This window comes from Gossypium hirsutum, chromosome D03 (assembly GCF_007990345.1).
Source record: "Gossypium hirsutum isolate 1008001.06 chromosome D03, Gossypium_hirsutum_v2.1, whole genome shotgun sequence".
In the NCBI taxonomy this organism is placed as follows: domain Eukaryota; kingdom Viridiplantae; phylum Streptophyta; class Magnoliopsida; order Malvales; family Malvaceae; genus Gossypium; species Gossypium hirsutum.
This window is the reverse complement of record NC_053439.1, coordinates 51,164,655-51,184,541: the sequence shown is the minus strand read 5'-3', so window position 1 is coordinate 51,184,541 and position 19,887 is coordinate 51,164,655. Positions and strand designations below refer to the sequence as shown.

Below are 19,887 nucleotides of genomic sequence, written 5' to 3'. Positions count from 1 at the left end.
AATTTCTCAAATTATCAATCCGAACGGTTTAATGCAAATTTTTCGTATTTGGTAGATTCATTAAAAAAACATATATTAGTTACGAGTTTTAAAATTATTTTATATCAATGATAAAAATTGGACCCTCAATTACTAATTAAAATAAAAAAACGTGATTCATATTTATTTAACTATTAACGCTGCCCTGCGTATCAGGGTTTTGAATTTTTCATTTTCAATAATATATATTTTAGGGAAAATGAAGACTAGGCTTAGGCTTAGGCTTAGGCTTCGGCTTTGGAGGGCTGGACTTCTTCTTCATATGGTAAACAACTACCCGGTCCTATGCCACGCTCTAAATATACACCTCCCTTCAATTTATGTCACCCTTTTTTTTATTATAAATTCCAAGTTAATTTAGGTATTCTTCGTTAAATTAAAAATATTTAAATGTTAATTTTTATCGACACCAAATCAAAAAAACCCAGTTATTTTATAAATCATTAAATTGTATTAAATATGATTATTTTTATAAAGACATTCGCGACGAGGAGATTAGTAACTGTTGTTTGTGGTAGATATATTGAACTTGAAAAAAATAGAATTTTAACCATGAGATGTAATATGATAATTGCTCACCTCATTCCTTACTCATGTGATAGGGGGTTCGATCTTCGGGGGACACTCGCGACGAAAGAACTAATTACTATTATTAATGATGGATCGAAAAAAATTCAAATATTAAATGTAATTATGGTTTCACATTAATATTTTTGTATTCGAAAAATACTTTTAACCTTATTAGTATGTTTTATATTATTTTTTATTGTTTCGTATAAAAGATAAATATGATAATTAGATGTTAATTTTTGTCCCAATGCAATGAAAATTTAATTCATGTACACATTTAGTGATATTCTGATCTCAAAAGATGTCATATTTCTTCGTGTTATATACATTCTCATTGTGAGAATGAATACATACAATCTTGATATTTCTCTCTTCACAGTTTAAAATAAATTTAAAATTATTAATATTTAAGGGTCAAATTATTGAAATTTTATTTACTAATTTGAAATAAAGAAATATTCGACCAAGAGGTAAAAATTAAGTATATTTAGGCTCCGTTTGTTTGGTGGAAAATGTTTTCCGGAAAACATTTTCCTTAATTTCCAGTGTTTGTTTCGTGGAAAATGAATTCCTATAGGAAATCATTTTCCAAAACACGGGTAAAACCAAAATCAATTTATGGAAAATGTCTTACCGAATTGGAAGCCGTAAGACATTTTCCCTTCTCTTCTCCCATCCTCTCTGTCCATCATCTTTGTCCATCGTCCCTTCTCTTCGTTGGCCTCACTGTCATCAGCAGCCACAGTCGAGAAAAGAAGACCCAGAAGGTTCCCCTCTCTTCGTTGAAGATTCTCGAAGTGCTTGTACTGAAATTGTTCGTATTGAACTGCGATTGTAAGTGTTAGCTAAGTGTGTATCCACAATTTATTCTTATATCCCCTTCAACAATTTTGACTTTGTTATAGTTAGAAGTAAATCTAGATGAAGCCCAATGTCATTCCCATAAACTTTGGGGTTTATTGTGAACTTTTTTCCATTTATGCAATAGGAAAAGCTTGCAAGTATTAGGAATGATACACTGTTGCTATAGTTTTTTAGATTAAAGTTATCTTATTTAAACTTGATTGAGTCTTAGGTTTAGTTTAAGAATGTTTCTCAAAAGTGTTTTTAGGGAAAATAAATATTTTTTGGGAGAAGTTAAAATTTTCAGCTTATCAAAAAAAGTACTTTCGGACCAATTTTTGGTTTGGGAGAAGCACTTTTTCTCTTAAAAAGCAGCTTGTTTGGAATGTTTTTATCCAAAAATATTTTTTTTATCCCAAAAGTGCTTACTAGAAGCAATACTAAACACACCATTAGCTTGATTAGAATGGACATTATGTGTTGAAATGCATTATCCTCCTATTTATAAGTTAAAAGAGACTATGTGTAATTCTAAACAAAAGAGTCGGTCAGATCGAGAACCATTGGGTATACTACTCCAAACAAAAGGGTTGAACCAATCAAATTGAAAACTGCTCGAAATCGGTAAAAATTAAAAACTAGAATAATAACTAATATTTAAATAGGTTGAACTGGTTTAATAGTTTTTTTTTTCATTTTTTATGATTTTAAATTATTTATTTAATTATTTTTGGTCTAGTAATTGAATTAAGAATCAGTGGTATGACTCATTTAACCATTGGTCCAATTATTAGAGCACAATATATGATATTTTAAAATTATACCACGTTATCACTTGAAAATTTATATAAAGTTTATATATTTTTTTTTGTAGATAAGGAAGCTAAATACATTTAGCCATAATAGAAATTATATCTGACACCGACATTGTCTTGTAGAATCTCCATATCGATCATCTTATGAGGAACATCATATATTCTCAAACCAAGAGGAATATTTCTTCCTAATGCTGCCATAAAATTTACAGCCATATTCGTTGTGAGTGGAATGAACATTACTTTTACATGTCAATTCTTTGTTAACAGCTCTCTGACAATTAGTACTTTTAATTTTCAGATAATTCTCATTAAGAATAATTCTTTTAGATTTGTAAATTGGGAATAAAATAAAAGAAAATCATAAGAGTGTCATTATTTTGAGATTTTCTTACTTTTTTTTATAGAAAAATAATTCTTTGTGACATTTTCCAAAACTATAGATAAAGAGGAATGGAGTGCAGAATCTAGAAAAAGGAATTAAAAAAAAAACAGTGCGAAGTGCCGAGTCAGCGTCCCATAGAAGGAAGAAGAATCGGTCTCCGTCCCCGACATCTACTTTCCATCATTTTCTCCCCCTTGTATATAAACCCCTAACATCCCTTTTTCTTTTTTATCCTAAAACGCCTCCATTTTTCCCTTCTCTCATTGTCTTTCCTTGATTCCCCAGAAAATATTCCGACGAAAATGCCGGCGACCGATTACCAAGCCTCTTTCTTGGGGCGAATCAGTATCAGGCGAAACCAAGTTATAGCCATGGACGGTAATCATGAGCAAGAGCTTCAAGACTTGGAGCTCTTCTCGAAGCATGTCTCTGAGCGTTTCGCTGAGCTTTTATCGTCACCAGACGATATCCCTTTCGATGCCCTTCTCTCGATTTCATGGCTACGCAAGCTACTTGATTTTTTCCTTTGTTGCGAAGCCGAATTCAAGGGGGTTTTAATGATGGGTAATGACCCATCTCAGATCTCTAAACCCCCTCTCGATCGCTTGATCCCTGAATTTCTAGACCGGTCCGTTAAGGCTTTGGATGTCTGTAATGCGGTAACTAATGGGTTGGAATCGGTCAGGCATTACCAACAGTTAGCAGAGATTGTTGTTTCGGCTTTGGAACAAAAACCCATCGGCGATGGACAATCGAGGAGAGCTAAAAAGGCCTTGACTTCATTGATGTCGGCGATGAACGTTGATGATAAAGAATGCTCCGCTGCTAAAGCGACGGAGAGGAGTTGGTCGTTTAGTCGCCGTGGTGTTAGTAGTAAAGATCGTGTCCCGGAACATTTCAGGTCTGTCAGTAACCAAGTGGCGAAGAATTGGTCGGCGGCGAAACAGATTCAAGCCATGACTAACAACCTCGTCCCACCGCGTGGGGCGGAGGGTTCCGGTTTGGCTTCCCCTGTTTATACAATGAGTGTGATTATGGTTTTTGTTATGTGGGCATTGGTTGCTGCGATTCCTTGTCAAGAGAGAAATGGGTTATCGGCGATTCATTTTCCGGCACCGAAGCAATTAAATTGGGCTCAAAGCATCATTGGGTTACATGAGAAAATCGGTGAAGAGTGGAAGAAGAAGGAAAAGAAAGGGACGGCGGGATTATTAGATGAGATGCAGAAAATGGAGAAACTGGGAAATATTTTGATGGATTTCACTGATTCTTTTCAGTTTCACGGAGATATAACAGACCAGAAAGCGGAAGAAGCGGCGGCACGCTCGGCGGAATTGGCTGAGACCTGTCGGAGAATGGAAGAAGGATTGTTGCCTTTACAGATTCAGATTAGGGAAGTGTTTCATAGGATTGTAAAAACCAGAACTGAGCTTCTTAATGCTTTGGACCGAGTTGGGAAATCATCACCGCCACTCTTGTAAAACCATGTCGGCCGTTTTTCACTTGTCGGTCTTTGGTCCGACAAGCCCTTGAAGTTCATACATTTTAAAGGTAAATGGGTTTGATCTTCCCCGGTTCAGTTTTCTTCAGGGGTGTTTCCTGTCTCTATTTTGGCCCTTGAAGATTAGAACCGATAAGCCATACCAAGGTGGGTTTTTTTGGTGTAATTATGGTTTTAGTCCCTCTGCTAAAATATGGTATTTTACACTGCACTTTAATTTGGTTATACTTAGAGTAGAGAGATCAAATATCAAATTTTAGAATTGTAAAGGGACTCAACTTAAAATTAGACCTTTTTTTAACAGTCTTCAGCCACTATACTTGTGGTGAAGCAAAAGCATTTCTTTTTTCCTTTGTTTAATATGTTAAGACTTGTAATTTGATTAGTACATAAAAAGCTTTTTATTTTTTTATCTTTCATATTTATTTAACATTTCACTCATAAAAATTGGAAATAAATAAATTAGTTAATGTACTTGGGTTAAAAAGTAAACTGAGTTCTGTTAAAAATTTTATTTATTTATACCGTTGAAAATTTATCTTTATATGTCAGTATGAGGTACATATGACATTGTCTAATTATTCTATAAGTCATACTAGTATTTAACAGTAATAAAAACCTTAACAAAAAGGATTAATTTATTCTTTAATCTTATTTGTAATGATCAATTTACCTAATTTTTGAGTAAAAAATAATTTAATTTCTAATATAATATCTCTATGGGTTTTTTTTTTCTATTTGACTTGTTGAGTGTTTTCGTGAGTATCCCATGGAGGTCAATTTCTCTATTTATAAAATACGGTCTCTGGATGTAATGTACTAGATAGGTCTCATGCATATCAACACATATCATATTTCAAGAACAACACGTGCCCTTAAGTATCGTCTGTATGATAGTGTGAACTCGTATAGATAAACTGTATTGTTTAACTAACTATGAATCTACTAAGGTAAAAGAGGATTGAGTTGATCTTAACCGGATAACGGATCGGAGATGACAAAAACCATTAGATGACACTAAGTAACTTGGTACTTTTACACCATTTTCATATGCTATTCATTGCATGACTTTCTTTTAAGCTTTCTTGGCCAGTTTTGATTGGGAAGTGAGAAAAATTTATGGTTGCCAAGTGTCGATCAATTGAATAACAATCTCATAGGTTTATTGGAATAGGAAAAATGATATTAATGTTTATTTGATTGGCTGCTTTAGCAATTAGCGCGTTTAAGCAATTGGAATCTGGGGATGACAATCAGCCAAACAAGGAATGAGTTGACTGTATCGGATTTGGATACTATCATTATTATGTTAGACAAATATATATATAAAAAATCTGATATATTTATAGGATGTGGGACAGACATTTCGAACCTTACACACAGAAGAAAACAAAGCCTCAAACAAGGTTTGGTGATTATACAGTTAAACAGCTGTGTCTTTGACAAGTGGTTAACTCTCTAACTTGCAAAGTATGGTGGAATCTAAAAAAATCTACTTTTGGGTTATATTTTTTCACTTAATAAAAAAATTATAGGCATAATTAATTATCCTAAAATAATCTATAAATAAAAAAGAAACTTACAAATTGTCCAATAAAAATATTAAGTAACATTGCATTTTATTCCTTCTGCTAAAAAATAGATAAATTAATTTTTGTACGTTAAATCAAGAAACAAACTAGTCACTTTATTGATAAAAATTGGTCCTTATACATCAGCATGATGTACATGTGTAACTATCTGATTATTCTATCAACCACACTAGTTTTTAACAATAAAAATGACTAGTTTGCTCTTTGATATATATGATGACTAATTTACTCATTTTTAAAATAAAGAAATAAAATACAATCTAATTCTTAATATAAGAACTTCCGTAATACTTTTATTTCAACTTTTTTTTCGTCGATTGAGTCTTAGCTTGATTGGCATGGACATTATTGTCAATGCAAGAGACGTGGATTCGAGTTCGCTGAAACGCATTATCCTCCTATTTATGAGTTGGGACATTATCCTCCTATGAGTAGTTCTAAGTATTAAGTCAAAAAAAGTATATATGACCAGGATTTATAATGAGATTATTAAAAATAATAATAATATTAAGTTTTTTTAAAATTAACGAAGAGAATAAAAGTGATTAAATAAATTTATATAGAATTAAATTGGAGCATTTAATTAAGAGGGTCCAAGCCACCCTTGCCTTTGCCCCTAGGCAGGGATGACAACCATGTAAGTCGGTGGTGTTTTTTTTCCAAATTTGATATGAATTTTTATTTATACATATTTAGTCTATTTTCTCTTGAATTTTATTTAATATTTTACCACTCATTCCGATTTTTTAAATGTTTTATTATATTATATTATGTTGAGATTCTCTTTTGGTCATCATCTCCTTTGAGAGCAATCCTTCCATATTTATAAGACACGGTTACCTGATATGACATGCTAGAGGTCAATTAAGTGTTCTATACATGACATGTTTTCTCAACTAGGTGCCATGTATATGACATGTTCCCCCCATTTATGCTCGACACATACCCTTAGATATATCCTTTTCATAGAAAGGTATTGTCACAGAGAGCGAACAGCGCTCGTGCTCCACCTAGCGAGGTGGTGAGGTCTAATGGGATCAACTCACATGATGACTGCCTTACGAGGTATCGATGGTGTGTGTGGTGCTCACACATTATATCCTCATACTTATTTGGCAAGGTGGTCTCGCGAGGTGGTAGGGTGATCACACCCCGATATCTCGCGAAGTGGTGAGGCGAGACATTGGGTGCGTGTCGTTCACGCACCTCACGTGACATCGATGACCTCACGAAGTGGTGAGGTGTAGTGTGTGGACCTTGCAAGATGGGTCGGGTTTCAGGGGCCTAAGAACGGGTTGAATTTCGGGTTGTGCAGTACATTATATTATATTAATGTCTACAAGATTAAATAAAATACATGTGGTTAAAGAAGAACACTTGCTAAGTTGGTTATGATTTTACAATTAAAGTTCCAATTGTTTCTTGTGCTTGATGAACAAATTTGTTAAGAGAATGTAAATGGAACTAGAGCCCTAAAAATTCTGTTAGCTTCAATATTTATTGAAACGGATTTTGTTGTGGATGTTTAATGGTCGATGCCAGTGCTAGTGTTGATATCGATGTTGATGTCAATAAGGAATATCAGCTCAAGATGAGTGATGAATTAGAGCAGGAGGAATGTGAGGATTTTTTAAAATAACTAATTTTTCAATAATCGGATCAATAGTCGAATCAATCAAATCACCAGTTTTCAATGTAACTAATCTGATTGGTTCAATCGTCCGACAATAATTAAATAAAAATATAAAATTGATTCAACCGCCGATGTTTGTCACATTTTCTAATTTTTATTGATTCTGAACAATTTGCTTAGAAATCGATTTAATCCTAATGTCCAAATTAAAATATTATCTGATTTTCGATCCAAACAAGCTGTTCAGTCCAATACTTATAACCTTTGGAATAAAAAGTTATTGGCATAATGACTTATGTGACCCTCCAATTTTACAAAAAAAAATCATTTTAGCTTTCCATGTAACTTTTAGCCTTTTTAGCCACTAAATTTGCTTATTTTGTCAAATCACTTCAAAATGAATGAAAAAATTAGCGCTTTTTTAACTTTGCTAACATTGCATACTTGTGGATTGCCATGTGGATGACACATCATCATTTAATTAATTTTTAAAATTTAAAAATTCAAAAATTATAAAAACTATTTTAAAAATTAAAAAGACATTAAGATCATTTAAAATTTTATATAAAAATATTTTTTAAATTTTAAAAAAAATAATTAAATGCTAATAAGTCATTTACGTGTCAATCCATATGTATGCCATATCAGCAAAATGAACAAACGTTAACTTATAAAAGAATATAAGTAAAATGAGTAAAAGAAGTGAAAAATTAAAATAAATTTTTTAATAAAGTTGAATGGCAAAAGAATCATTATACCAAGACTATTGGCTGAGGATGCTATAATTGAAGTACAAGTAACCGTGTTTAAGACTTAAGAGTGAGTCAAAATAAATTAAAATTTATTTTATTCACCATCAAATCCTTCTAAATTACTTTCAATTATCAACAAGAAAATGATAGTAGCTTTTGAAACAAGTGTATGATTTTTCCAACCCTTTTTGTTTTTTTAATTCCTCAGTAATTTCCTTTTGTTTAGTTGTTCGAGTAGTTGCAAGTCATTTTTGGTTATGTGTCATTGACCATTTTTTAAGGCATATGTTCTAAAAATTATGATTTTCCTATAGGAGACGTGAGTTGATCGTCAGTCAAGCGTATGTAACGTGAGAGGATGAAGACCCTGAAAAAACTAAACCAAGAAAAGACAAACCAGATTGATGTTGCATTTCGTTCAATAGCTTCATTTCCTCAAGCAGAGTGGACTCTGCCCCTACGTTAACCAAAGCTCCTTGTTTGATCTTCTCTTCAATGACACAACCCATCTTCTCTTTTACTATACACACCAACCATAAGAACTCAACGCAAAGACCCCACCGAGTCTGAGTCCCACCGTTGCCCCATCTTTTACAGATGGACAATTTAGCAAAGGGAAAAAAGAAAAGGCCCGATTGGTCAGAAAAGAGAACCTTTTAGCCCCTCTCTCACCCTCAACAACAACAACAACAACAGGCAACAGCAGCGGTAACACTAATTTTTTTTTAAATTTAGGTTTATTACATGTAATTTATTTAGTAACACTACTATCTAGTGAATATTTTTTTTTAAATGTCACACTAAATAATTTAACAATATTAACGATTAGAATGTTTTAGAACAACACCAGAAGTAATATAGGTTATCCGATATCGAAGTTCTATTTTCAAAAAGCACTGCAGAAAGAAATTGGTTTTATCTCTTTTTTCCCCCTCATTCTGATTTTTTAATTTCAGTAAACAAATTGGTTTCCACTGTTTTTTTTTTACCACGTTAGCATTGTAATGATTGAAGACGAAAATTATTAGTCAAAAAGCTTAATTGATGCAATTTGAGAGTTTGAGAATTGAGTGCGTTTTCTTGTGGAGAGACTTAATTGATTTTTTAACTAAATTTTCGAGGCTTATATACCCTGTTAGCCTAAAATAATTATAAATTATAAATTTAAAAATTGAACACATGTTGAATAATATTAAAATACAAAAAAAAAGTCCAAATGCAAGGATGAGGCCCAAATCACTTCAAGGCCCAAGTCTAGACCAAGTTTAAAGGGCCCAGAGGTCCAAAATTTTCAAGTTCCAAGTGAAGGTCTTTTAAGGTTAGTTACTATTTGAGTCCTTATAAACTAGTCATTAGGATTAATAATTAGTAATATAACCGGCACTCTCTATAATAATTGGATCTTTTTGACACAATATTAGGGGTGGGAATGGGGTTTACACGGTTTGAATTCGTGTCAAACCGATGCCTGACAACAGTTTTAACCATCAATCCATACAAGTCAAGGCCTATACAATAGCTTTAACCACCAACTAGAAATTAGTTCCACAAATTTTGTAGCTCAGTTCAACCAGTTTGTATTGGTTCAGGGGTCAACTAGCTTTTTACCTCTCATCAGACTGATATCGTAACTGGTTTTCGATCCAACCAATCCTACTAACTGGTCTGGTTTAGATAATATTAAATTTTGGAAATCTTTTTATATTTTTAAAATCATTTTTTTAAAATTGTAATTTTTATTTTGAAAAAAAAATATTTTTATGTACTTTAAAGGGTAAGGATCACATAGACAAAAAAAAAATATAAATGTCGAAGGCTAAAAATGTTATTTTATCTTTGACGTCATTAACTTTAACTTCAAAATTAAATGGAGGGACCAATATTTATAATTAAAAAATACATAGATTCAATGTCTCAAAATTAAAATATAGGGACTAAATTTTAAAAAAAATTTTAAAAAATATAAAGACCTTTGACAGATTTAACCTATTATTTTTTAGGAGGAGGGTTGATATTATGTGGGATCTCATTTTCAATCCCAAATAGAGAGAAAGTGAGAACCTAGAGGAAATGTAAAAATTATTATAGAGAAAACGTGTACAAATAATATCCAGAACTCGATATTTTTTATTTTTCATGTTTGCTTTATAGTTATTATTTGGAGTTCGTGACCATCTTTCTTAATAATGTCATTATAAAGACTCAAGTCAATGTGCCTTATTAATGCATCCATTCCAACACTTGTTGGCTTTTTACATTTAACTTTGATTTTAAAAAAAAACAATAGAATTTTCATAACTACCACGTCGATATTACTTTATTATTGCACCCATAAGTACCATGTCAATAGACGAAGTAAAAGTGTAGGTATACCTACCAAAATAGATTTTTTCAAAGTAGAAATACCACATTAGAAGATTTGATACGGTACATGGGCCAAATATCATTAATTCACTATAATCCTTTTTTTTTTCAATTTAGAAATTTTAATTCAATTATTATAGTTATGGGTAGCTTTTTCTAAAATTTGTAAATTTAATATTTATTTTTCATCAATTATATAACACGACACATTGTAACAACTTAATCAACATGCTAATTTTGTTTTTGGTAAATAAATTTTTTTTAAAAAAAATTTAAGCTAAGATTACATCAGAACTAATCGCCATCAAACAATGGATATGTAGCGCAATGGGTATCATCATCTAATAAACCCCTCACACTCTTTGGTGGTTCCTCATAAATAATCAAGTGATCCATTTCGCCTAGGGCCTCTTTCGCGACACGATCTATCACAATATCACTCTCTCTCATTATTTGCCGAAATTTCTCTTCCCAATCCTTACAACACCAGTCCTGAATGAGCCCAACTTCATTGCAAATATTGTTTGTTGTTAGCCCATTTTGCATAATGGCTACCGAAATCGAATTATCATTCTCATTCTCAATCTCCACTCTACTGTACCCCTTTGCCCAAGCAAACTTTAAGCCTTCAAGTAATGCTCGAGCTTCAATCTGAAAGATATCCACTAATCCCACTACTATTTCGAAACCCCCCATCCAATTACCAATCAGTCGTCTCACCACTTCACCTATGGCCGCTCTTGATTTAAAAGTCGACACTCTACCATCTATATTCACCGCTAAAATTTTAATAATATATTTACTAATTTTTTTCATTCAATAATATAAATATAATATTATATTAAAAGTGTTAATGGAATTGATATAATATGTTAATAATTATGTACATTTTATTAAAAATATTTTTTAAAAGTCAACACCAAATTAGATGGAAAAGAAAATCAACCTCCAATTTGACTAAGAAATGAACGGAAGATGATGGATTAGGGCGGATGCATTGCAGTCCAAACTGAATTATTGACTTAATTAATAATAAATAAATGATTAATCACATATTAATTAATTAAATTTTTTTTTATTTCTATATTTTTTTAAAATTTATCAAAAATGACTCACTAATGCCATGTATCTCTTTGGACTATTCCATTCCTACGCCCTTAATTTCATATTATATATAATTATTTAGTATTTTCTTTTTTTTTTCTACTTTTTTAGTAGTAATGCTTTTCAGACATATCTAGAATGAACCTTTTTTTTTTCTAACATGAATGTTTTGTTTATATGTTTTGACTTAAAATTTTACTTAAAATAAAGAAATAACGTCATTTTAAAGATTTTTTTATTAATTAAATAAAAGGAAAATTAAAATAAAAAATAGAAAAGAAGGAAAAGTCCTTTTGACATGCTCCAAGGTTCCAACGTCAACCACGAACGTAGTTCCTTGTTGCATAAGGCTTCAATTTTTTAATATAATATAACTAGTTTGAGTATATATATAATTAAGATTTAACTTTTCGCCTATTAATTATAAATTTATTTAGTTACGAAGTTATTTTACTATAGTATCATGATTAAGTTCTCTCTAATTACATACCATTACGAAAGTTATTCGATCAGTGCTCATCTAATGACCTTATCATAAGTGTGTTATCATCATTGATATCATTAATCTATTTGCTATAATCCGTTCTCCCGATACGATCTTATTTCATCTCGTGGTAACCATTATATTCAGGGTCGAAGCCAGAACAATTTTTTAGGGGCCGAATGAAATTTTAATTTTTTATAATCTATATCTTTATAATTTCTAAATGATTAAATCGAATATTTATAATTTTAGGGAGGCAAAGTACAATTTTACCTTTACTAATTTAAAATTTTAAAAAAATTTAGAGGCCTAAATGATAATTTTTCATTTTAGGGGGCCGGAGCCCATGCCAGCTCCCCTAGAATCGTCTTTGATTATATCTTCCTTCATGAAAAGTCAATTACAATCAAATAGTAATCAAGTCGTTTATCACAAAGACAAATGACCTGTGGCCACATTTATTTTTCATCTATCATGTAATGCAACAAGAAGATATCATTTACTCATTTCTTGGGTTTTGAATTCCATTATTGCAAATGATGCTACATACCGCAGAAGTTGTATACCCAATGCACCAACTTTCGGTTCTTTATCTATTTGAACTCAAGCTTTTACTAACATCTAAATATATGAGTCATGTATACATAGTCCATCATCTACTCATGATTAAGGTATGTTACACTATGAATGTCATAAGTAAAATTCAGGATTTATTTTGCTTGGGTCATATCCGATCAGTCATATCTATATCTCTATTTTTTAGGAGTTATACGCTCCAAGGCTCAATACAAAGCATCTCCCCAATTGGACTTGATAAACAACATATTAATTTCTCAATCAGTTTGCTTATTTTCTATTAGACTAAAAATATGTTTAGATTCATCTACTAATATAACTTGTCTTTCTGTATTACGATCCGATCACGTAATACTACTTAGTATTAGTTAAACATTAGATAACTAGTAAGTCAATATTTGCTTTCATTTTGTTTTGCGTGCAAAAACTATTGAGAACAATATAGAAAATGTATTTAACGTAATTTATGGATAATTTTATTAAATTAATCTGTTCGAAAAAATAAAAGTACACAAAATAAATATACTACACTTAAGGTACTAGATCCAACACGATCATCTTTCCATGTCTTGTAATTCTGCTCGCGAGGTCTAGAAGCATGTCGGGCTTCAATTAACGCGGCTTGATTTGCGTCAATTTATTCTTTCTTTACTTGAGTCTAAGGAGATCAATAGAGTTTGCTAGATCCTCACCATTTTATGTAGTATTTGGTTTCATCATAATTTGCTTGTTTGGAAAGGTGAGGCTCATTCTCCGCAGCATGTTAATTTTGCAAATACCTTTACTTTGCAATGGTTGGAGGCTCAACCTGTTTTTGGTTCTACACAACCAGTTACTCATTAGTCAGACTTTACGACTCCCAGGTTGACAAGACCATCTGTCGGCATTCTCAAATGTAATGTCGATAGTGCTTTATTTTGTGATGAGCAGTGTTCGAGTTTTGCAAGATCTTTTGAGACATAATTGTGCCTTTGTTGAAGGGTTAGTTGACCATGTTAATATTTCTTGGGACCTTTATTTTATCGAGATATTTGCTAGTCATGAAACATTATTATGACAATATTATGATTGAATTTGATTGCCAAAGTATGGTCAATGCTTCTAATCTTCCAAGTATTGATATGTCTGAATTTGGTATTCTTGTTAAAGACTGTTCATCCCAGTTCTCTGTTCTCTAATTTGTCTTTCCAATGGACAAAAAGGGGGCTAATAAAGCAGCTCATCACCATGCTAGATTGGTTTTATCTTATGCTTCTTTTCATGTTTTTGAGATACCTATGAATGTTCTTTTACCTGTTTTTAATAGAGATGTTATTTCTATCGCTTATGAGGATGAGACGCATAGGTCTGGGTGTGCGAGGTAAGCTTGGTGACTTGGGTTTAGCATGTTTCCTTCTTGTGTTTTATCCTTTTATTCTATTAATTTGAAGTGCGCTTTTACCCTAAAAAATTATCATGTATTAAGTATGCTGATGTGTAATTCCACATGTAAAAACCTTTTATTTTTGACTTAATATGTCATTAGGTACTCAAGTTGGATTTTTTTTTTCTTTCTAGTATGGTACTTGTGTTATTTTTTGGTTCAATCTGGTATATGTATTTGACGAAAGTAATATATCTTAGTACCCAAAAGTAATAGTATTAACTTTTTGGTGTTTAATTCAGGTTTTAAAATTGATCTGATGAAAGTTAATTGCTAATATTATTAGTTTTAAATTTTTCATGATTTTGTTAATAGAATAAATTTAGCATTAATTGTGAATTTGTTTAATTTTGCGTTTAATTTATAAAACACAGTTTAATGAATGTGATTTAATTCCAGGTTTTAGAGTTGATTTGATGAAAATACATAATTAGCTTATTAACTTTTATCAAATCAACCCTAATACCCGAATTAAACACTAAAATGTTAGCACCGTTACCTTTGGGTACCAAAATATACAACTTTTATCAAATAAAGATATCAGATTTGACAAAAAAATAACAATAGTGCCACATTAGAAAAAGTGTCAAGCTCAAATACTAAATTATGTATTAAACCTTTATTTTTTGAACAGTTAACTTTAGCCAAAAGATTTATTTTATCAATTCTATTCGTTCAAAGACCTAATTGAATGAAAAAAAATTCAAAAACTCAATTGATTTTTTGAAATATTTCAAACATAAGTGAATTTTGTATAAGTCACGTATTCGTAAATAAAGAATTCTACTAGCTTAACTAAAAAAAATGCATCTTTTCTCAATAAACAATAAGAATGAGACAATTTAGATTAAAATCATCTTAAAAATGTGATTTTTTAGGTACAATAAAATAATTAAAAATTAGTATAAATTCTCTTTGTGTTGATTTAATTATTTATTTGTGTTAAATTATAAAATAAAAATTTGAAAGTTAAAATATGCTCCAAAGTCTTTATATACTCTGTATATTTACATTTTAGTCTCATACTTTTATTTTTAGGAATTTAATTCCTCTACTTTTTGAATTTAAAAATTCAGGTCTAGTTATTATCGTTATTAAAACTCTTTAATAAAAATTATTATAGTGCCTTTTTAAAATTAAAAAAAAAACTATATTCACTTAGTAGTCATGTAAATTATAAAAATAATGCTGAAAATACTGATTAGAATTTTTGTTCTTAAAAATACTCGTTTGAACTTATCATGATAAAATAATTTTTTTCGTAGCATTCTTAAGAAAAATTGACATCAACATTTAATTAAAATAACTAACTAAACTAACTATTTAGACTAACTAATGACATTATAAAGTAGAGGAACATACTTATATGAGGAAAAAAAATTGAAGCATATAGATTAAATCTCAAGTTTTAGCATAGTATAAGAGCCAAAATTGAAATTTGACCATTATCTTATAATGTAAAAAAATAAAATAAAAACAAGACAAACTCAAAAGAAATAGAATCCATGTGTTAGTTGTTCAGACTTTTAAAGCATCTATATTATATATAATCACATAATATTTTAATAAAAAATTAACGAATTAACTATTTGAACTAATTAATAACATTATAAAAATATAAAAAACCAAATTACGATAGAAATTAAATCATAATAAAAATACCAAAATTGAAATTTAGGTTAGCACCATAGCTATGGGTAGACCCATTCATGGGTTGGGTTACCCGTCCAGGCCTGAAGATCTGCTCGAATTTATTTAAGAGGGTTTGGACAAAAAAAATTAGACTAAAAAAATGGGTTTGGGCAAAAAAATAGGCCCGTTTTAAATATGATTGGGTTCGAACTTGAACATTCAAGATCCAAGCCCAATCCGACCCGGCCAGTTTTAAGTTTATAATATTATATTATGTTATTTTTATATATTATGAAATTTAGAATATATTTAAAAAAAATCTATACTAAATATATAATACTACTCTAAAGTAAATATTAAAATAATGTTAATATGACTATATAAAAAATTTCAATAAATAAAAAAATATAAAATTATTAAACATTAAAATAAAATAAAATAAAATAAATATTTTTAAAAAATAATATGAGCATGCCTAAAATGAGCTTAGGTTAGTCATTTGCAAATATGAACGGATTTAGACAAAAATTTAAACCCAGATTTCGGGTTAGTCTGAACTTGGGTAAATATTAAATATATTAATATTATGCTTAGACTCAACTTGACTCAACCCATGAACACCTCTACCAATGTTAAAAAAGGGACTCTTTTGAAAATGGTCCCACAAGAATTAGTCCTGAAAAAAATTAATAACTGGGTACTGTCTAGGGGTGTGCAAAATTCGGGTAAAACCGAAAAAATTCGGTTAACCGACCGAATTCGGTTAATCGGTCGGTTAACCAAATTTTTTCGGTCGGGGGTCGGTTAATTATTTTTTGATTTTTCGGTTAACGGTTAATTCGGTTTGAAACCGGTCGGTTAACCGAATTTTTTCGGTTAACCGAAAAAATTAATAAATAAAATTATAATATATAAATAGGCCAACTATTCACCTAAACCCAAGTATTCAACCCAACCCAATTACCCAACCCAACCCAATCATAAAATTAAATTACAAATAATTTAATAACTAAAAATAAAATTTTAAAACTAAGACTAAAACTAAAGTCTAAAAGTCTAAAAATAATTTAATTATGTAGTGATTTAATTTGGTTAATTCGGATAATTCGGGTAATTAAGTTAATTCGGGTAATTCGGTTAATTCGGTTAATTTTTAACTAAAAATATAAAAAAAAACATATAATTTTCGGTTAATTCGGTTAACCGACCGAATTAACCGAAAAAAATTCGGTTCGGTTAATTTTTTTAAAAAAAATTTCGGTTCGGTTAACGGTTAAAGATTTTGAAAGGTCGGTTAATTCGGTTAATGTTATTTCGGGTCGGTTAACCGGTCGGTTAACCGAATGAACACCCCTAGTACTGTCCATCTTCTTTGCCTTCTTAGACAAGGAATCGGTCAGAGTTCAAAGTTCTACCCCTCTGACAATTGACTTTTATATTTATATGTATATATATTGTCTTCTTCTCTGTCTTACAATTTGCTTGTGTTTGTAGTTTCAATTTATATTATTGTTTAGTTTCTTAGTCTGGTCTTGAAGTCTTCAATGAAGGTGAAGTTTCCTTTCCTTAAATCTTTTTCATCAATTGGCTTCTAACATAAAAAATCTTTCGTTGATTGCTATTTGCTGTTTTAATATTGGATTTGCTCTTACAGAAAGTTGTCTTGAAATTGGATTTACATGATGACAAAGAGAAGAAGAAGGCCATGAAAGCAGTTTCTGGTCTATCAGGTTCTTATAATGTAAACCATCGTTTTATATTCATGTTAATCAAATACTATATGGTTTTAATTGTGTTTGAAGGTATTGATTCCATTTCCATGGACATGAAAGACAAGAAAATGACAGTGATCGGGGGTGTTGACCCTATTAAAGTGGCGAGCAAGCTTAAAAAACAATGGCACACACAGATTTTAACAGTAGGACCTGCTAAAGAAGAGAAGAAAGATGGTGGGAAGAAAGAGGAAGGTGGGAAGAAGGATGATGATAATAAAAAGACAGAGAGTGAGCAAATAGCTGAGCTTATAAGAGCTTACAATGCTTACAATCAGCACATGGCTATGTATTATCGGTCTGATGAATATCCCAATTCCTGTATTATTTGCTGAATTGGTAACTAAGGGTTTGTAATGTTTATATTGCTATCTGTGAATCAAACTTTGAAAATTTCAACAACAAAAATGGATTTTTTTTTCAATTGTATTATCAACTAATCCACAATAAGAACAGATTAGTTATGTTTTTTTTTTTGGGTTTAAATTAAAGGGATGTGGGCCATTGAATTAGTGTGGTACAAAATAATTTGACTTGGGATGAGAAGGAGATAGGGGATTGACATGGAAATGATTATTGTTTTGTGATTGGGAGAGTTGTCTCTGGGTCAAGTCGGATCGGATTTAAATTAAATCTAAATAAGGAATTTTTAATTTTTCTTTTCTGCTTGTTCAGATTGACTTGACCCGAAATATGGACTTGATATTTTGTTCAAATTAAATCTTATATAAAATGGGATAATTCGAACCTAACTCACTCTGTTAAAAAATGATTCGATAGTTTTCCCATTATATCTATATGATCTCATATTTCTCTCTTGCCAAACTAGGTAAATCTTTGCATTCCAAGCAATCTCTAGTATAGCCGCTAATAAGCTTTTACCCTTTCCTCCCAAGATGCAAACATACTATAGCTTGCAGTTTTACAAGACTCCATAACTAGATCCTATACTTCTCTTAAATAGGAATAACACACAAAAATGTGTTCTTTGTCTCCAAATCTTCGTTACAGAAAATATAATTTTTTTTAAAGTACCTATCAGAGCGAATTCAGTAATTAATCTTTCGTATTTTGTAAGCTCATTAAGGGATAGATATTGGCTACGAGTTTTAAAACTACTCCATACCCAGGACTAGAATTGAACCTCAACCATTAGTTAAGATAGGAAAGCCCCTTACTATTTCACCGAACTTTACTTAAAAAAAATTTATGCATTTTTTTGAGCTAAAAGTAGCTATTACATCACTTGGAAACAAACTCTAGCCTAAAGCACTCTCTGCATGTCATTTTGATGCATAAAAACACTTACATACTTCAAAGTCACAAATTTATAGGTGGGTTTTCGAAATTTATTAAAAGTAACATGAAAATTTTTATAATCCTAAATTGTATTTTAATTTTTTATTAAAAAATAAATAAATTAGTTTTTATACATTGGATGATTGAGTAAAATAGATCTCACGTTAAAATTGTGAGGTTAAATGCTTATTTTGGTATTTTATATATAAGGTATAATAATAAATTTAGTCTTCAATTTTTACAAATTTATTCAATTTAACTCTCTTTTATTAAAAATAAATTAGAAAATTTTGAAATCAATAAGACTAAAAGGTAAAAAAAAATCAATTTAAAATAATAAATTAAGGTAATTTAAAATTTAAAAGTTATTAAAAATTTATAAAAATTATAAACAAGATTACTAATTTTTTATTTTCCTGTTGTACGACTAGAGTATGAAAAAGAGAATCAAGCAATTTCAGGAAAAGTTGGTTGGTGAGATCGATGTTGAGAAGCGGACGTGGCTTGATATGGTGATCGCTGATATCAACGGTGAAGGATGAGTCGGCTTGATCTTGTTGGTCTTTAATTCGGATGGTTGAATAAGGGGAAAGGATTGTGGTGATGAACAGGAAGCAGCTTTGGGTGTACATGCGGTCGATAGCATGGTAGCAAATTTGTCCTTGGAATTGGTGTTGCTGGTTCGAAGTTCGGAGTCCACCATTAAAGGACATTGATGAAGACCCAAGAACAAGGAAAAGCCATGGGAGACTTCGGCTTGATATTCCCTGAAATTATCGTCAATTTTTTTTAATAAATTCTATTTTTTTTATAATTTTAATTTAAATAAAATAGTAAAGGCGAAATTGAATTAATATATAAAGATTGAAAATTAAATTTATTATTATAAGCTCAAAATAAACATTTAATGGTGTAGTTATCCTTCACTAGCAATGGAGGCATTAGGGATAGCTTCCTATCTCTTTTTATTCTTTTATGATAAAACCTTTTCTTATCTCACGAGATTAAAAATTTAGTTTGACAAACAACACAAAGGATCTCGCAATTTATACACATATTTTAGATTCTTTATGTTCATTTGGAGTCATTCAGCTCAACAGGAT

The 19,887-nt window shown here is 30.7% G+C and overlaps 3 protein-coding genes across 4 annotated transcripts; 2 read left to right on the top strand and 1 right to left on the bottom strand.

Annotated features, from left to right (window-relative positions):
* The first annotated feature begins 2,703 nt into the window (after positions 1 to 2,703).
* LOC121215591 (protein ROH1) lies at positions 2,704 to 4,572 on the top strand. The gene has a single exon (XM_041090471.1). It carries the CDS (start codon positions 2,955 to 2,957, stop codon positions 4,131 to 4,133), a length of 1,179 nt encoding a protein of 392 aa, XP_040946405.1. The 5' UTR covers positions 2,704 to 2,954; the 3' UTR covers positions 4,134 to 4,572.
* Positions 4,573 to 10,788: 6,216 nt separating this feature from the next.
* On the bottom strand, positions 10,789 to 11,190 carry LOC107927077 (uncharacterized). Its single transcript, XM_016858046.1, has one exon. It carries the CDS (start codon positions 11,188 to 11,190, stop codon positions 10,789 to 10,791), a length of 402 nt encoding a protein of 133 aa, XP_016713535.1.
* A 5,942-nt stretch (positions 11,191 to 17,132) lies between these two features.
* Positions 17,133 to 17,994, top strand: LOC121215590 (heavy metal-associated isoprenylated plant protein 39). Of its 2 annotated transcripts, XM_041090470.1 has the most exons (3): positions 17,133 to 17,263; positions 17,368 to 17,443; positions 17,516 to 17,994. In XM_041090470.1, the coding sequence occupies exons 1-3, from the start codon at positions 17,258 to 17,260 to the stop codon at positions 17,818 to 17,820; spliced, it is 387 nt and encodes a 128-aa protein (XP_040946404.1). In that variant the 5' UTR covers positions 17,133 to 17,257; the 3' UTR covers positions 17,821 to 17,994. The 2 variants fall into 2 exon arrangements, with proteins under 2 accessions (XP_040946404.1, XP_040946403.1); XM_041090469.1 differs by having other exon boundaries at positions 17,368 to 17,994.
* The last annotated feature ends 1,893 nt before the right edge of the window (positions 17,995 to 19,887 follow it).

What these genes read in the sequence shown, in the direction of transcription:
- LOC107927077 (XM_016858046.1), bottom strand. Translation starts at nt 11,190, where the DNA reads ATGGGGGGTTTCGAAATAGTAGTGGGATTAGTGGATATCTTTCAGATT.
- LOC121215591 (XM_041090471.1), top strand. Translation starts at nt 2,955, where the DNA reads ATGCCGGCGACCGATTACCAAGCCTCTTTCTTGGGGCGAATCAGTATC.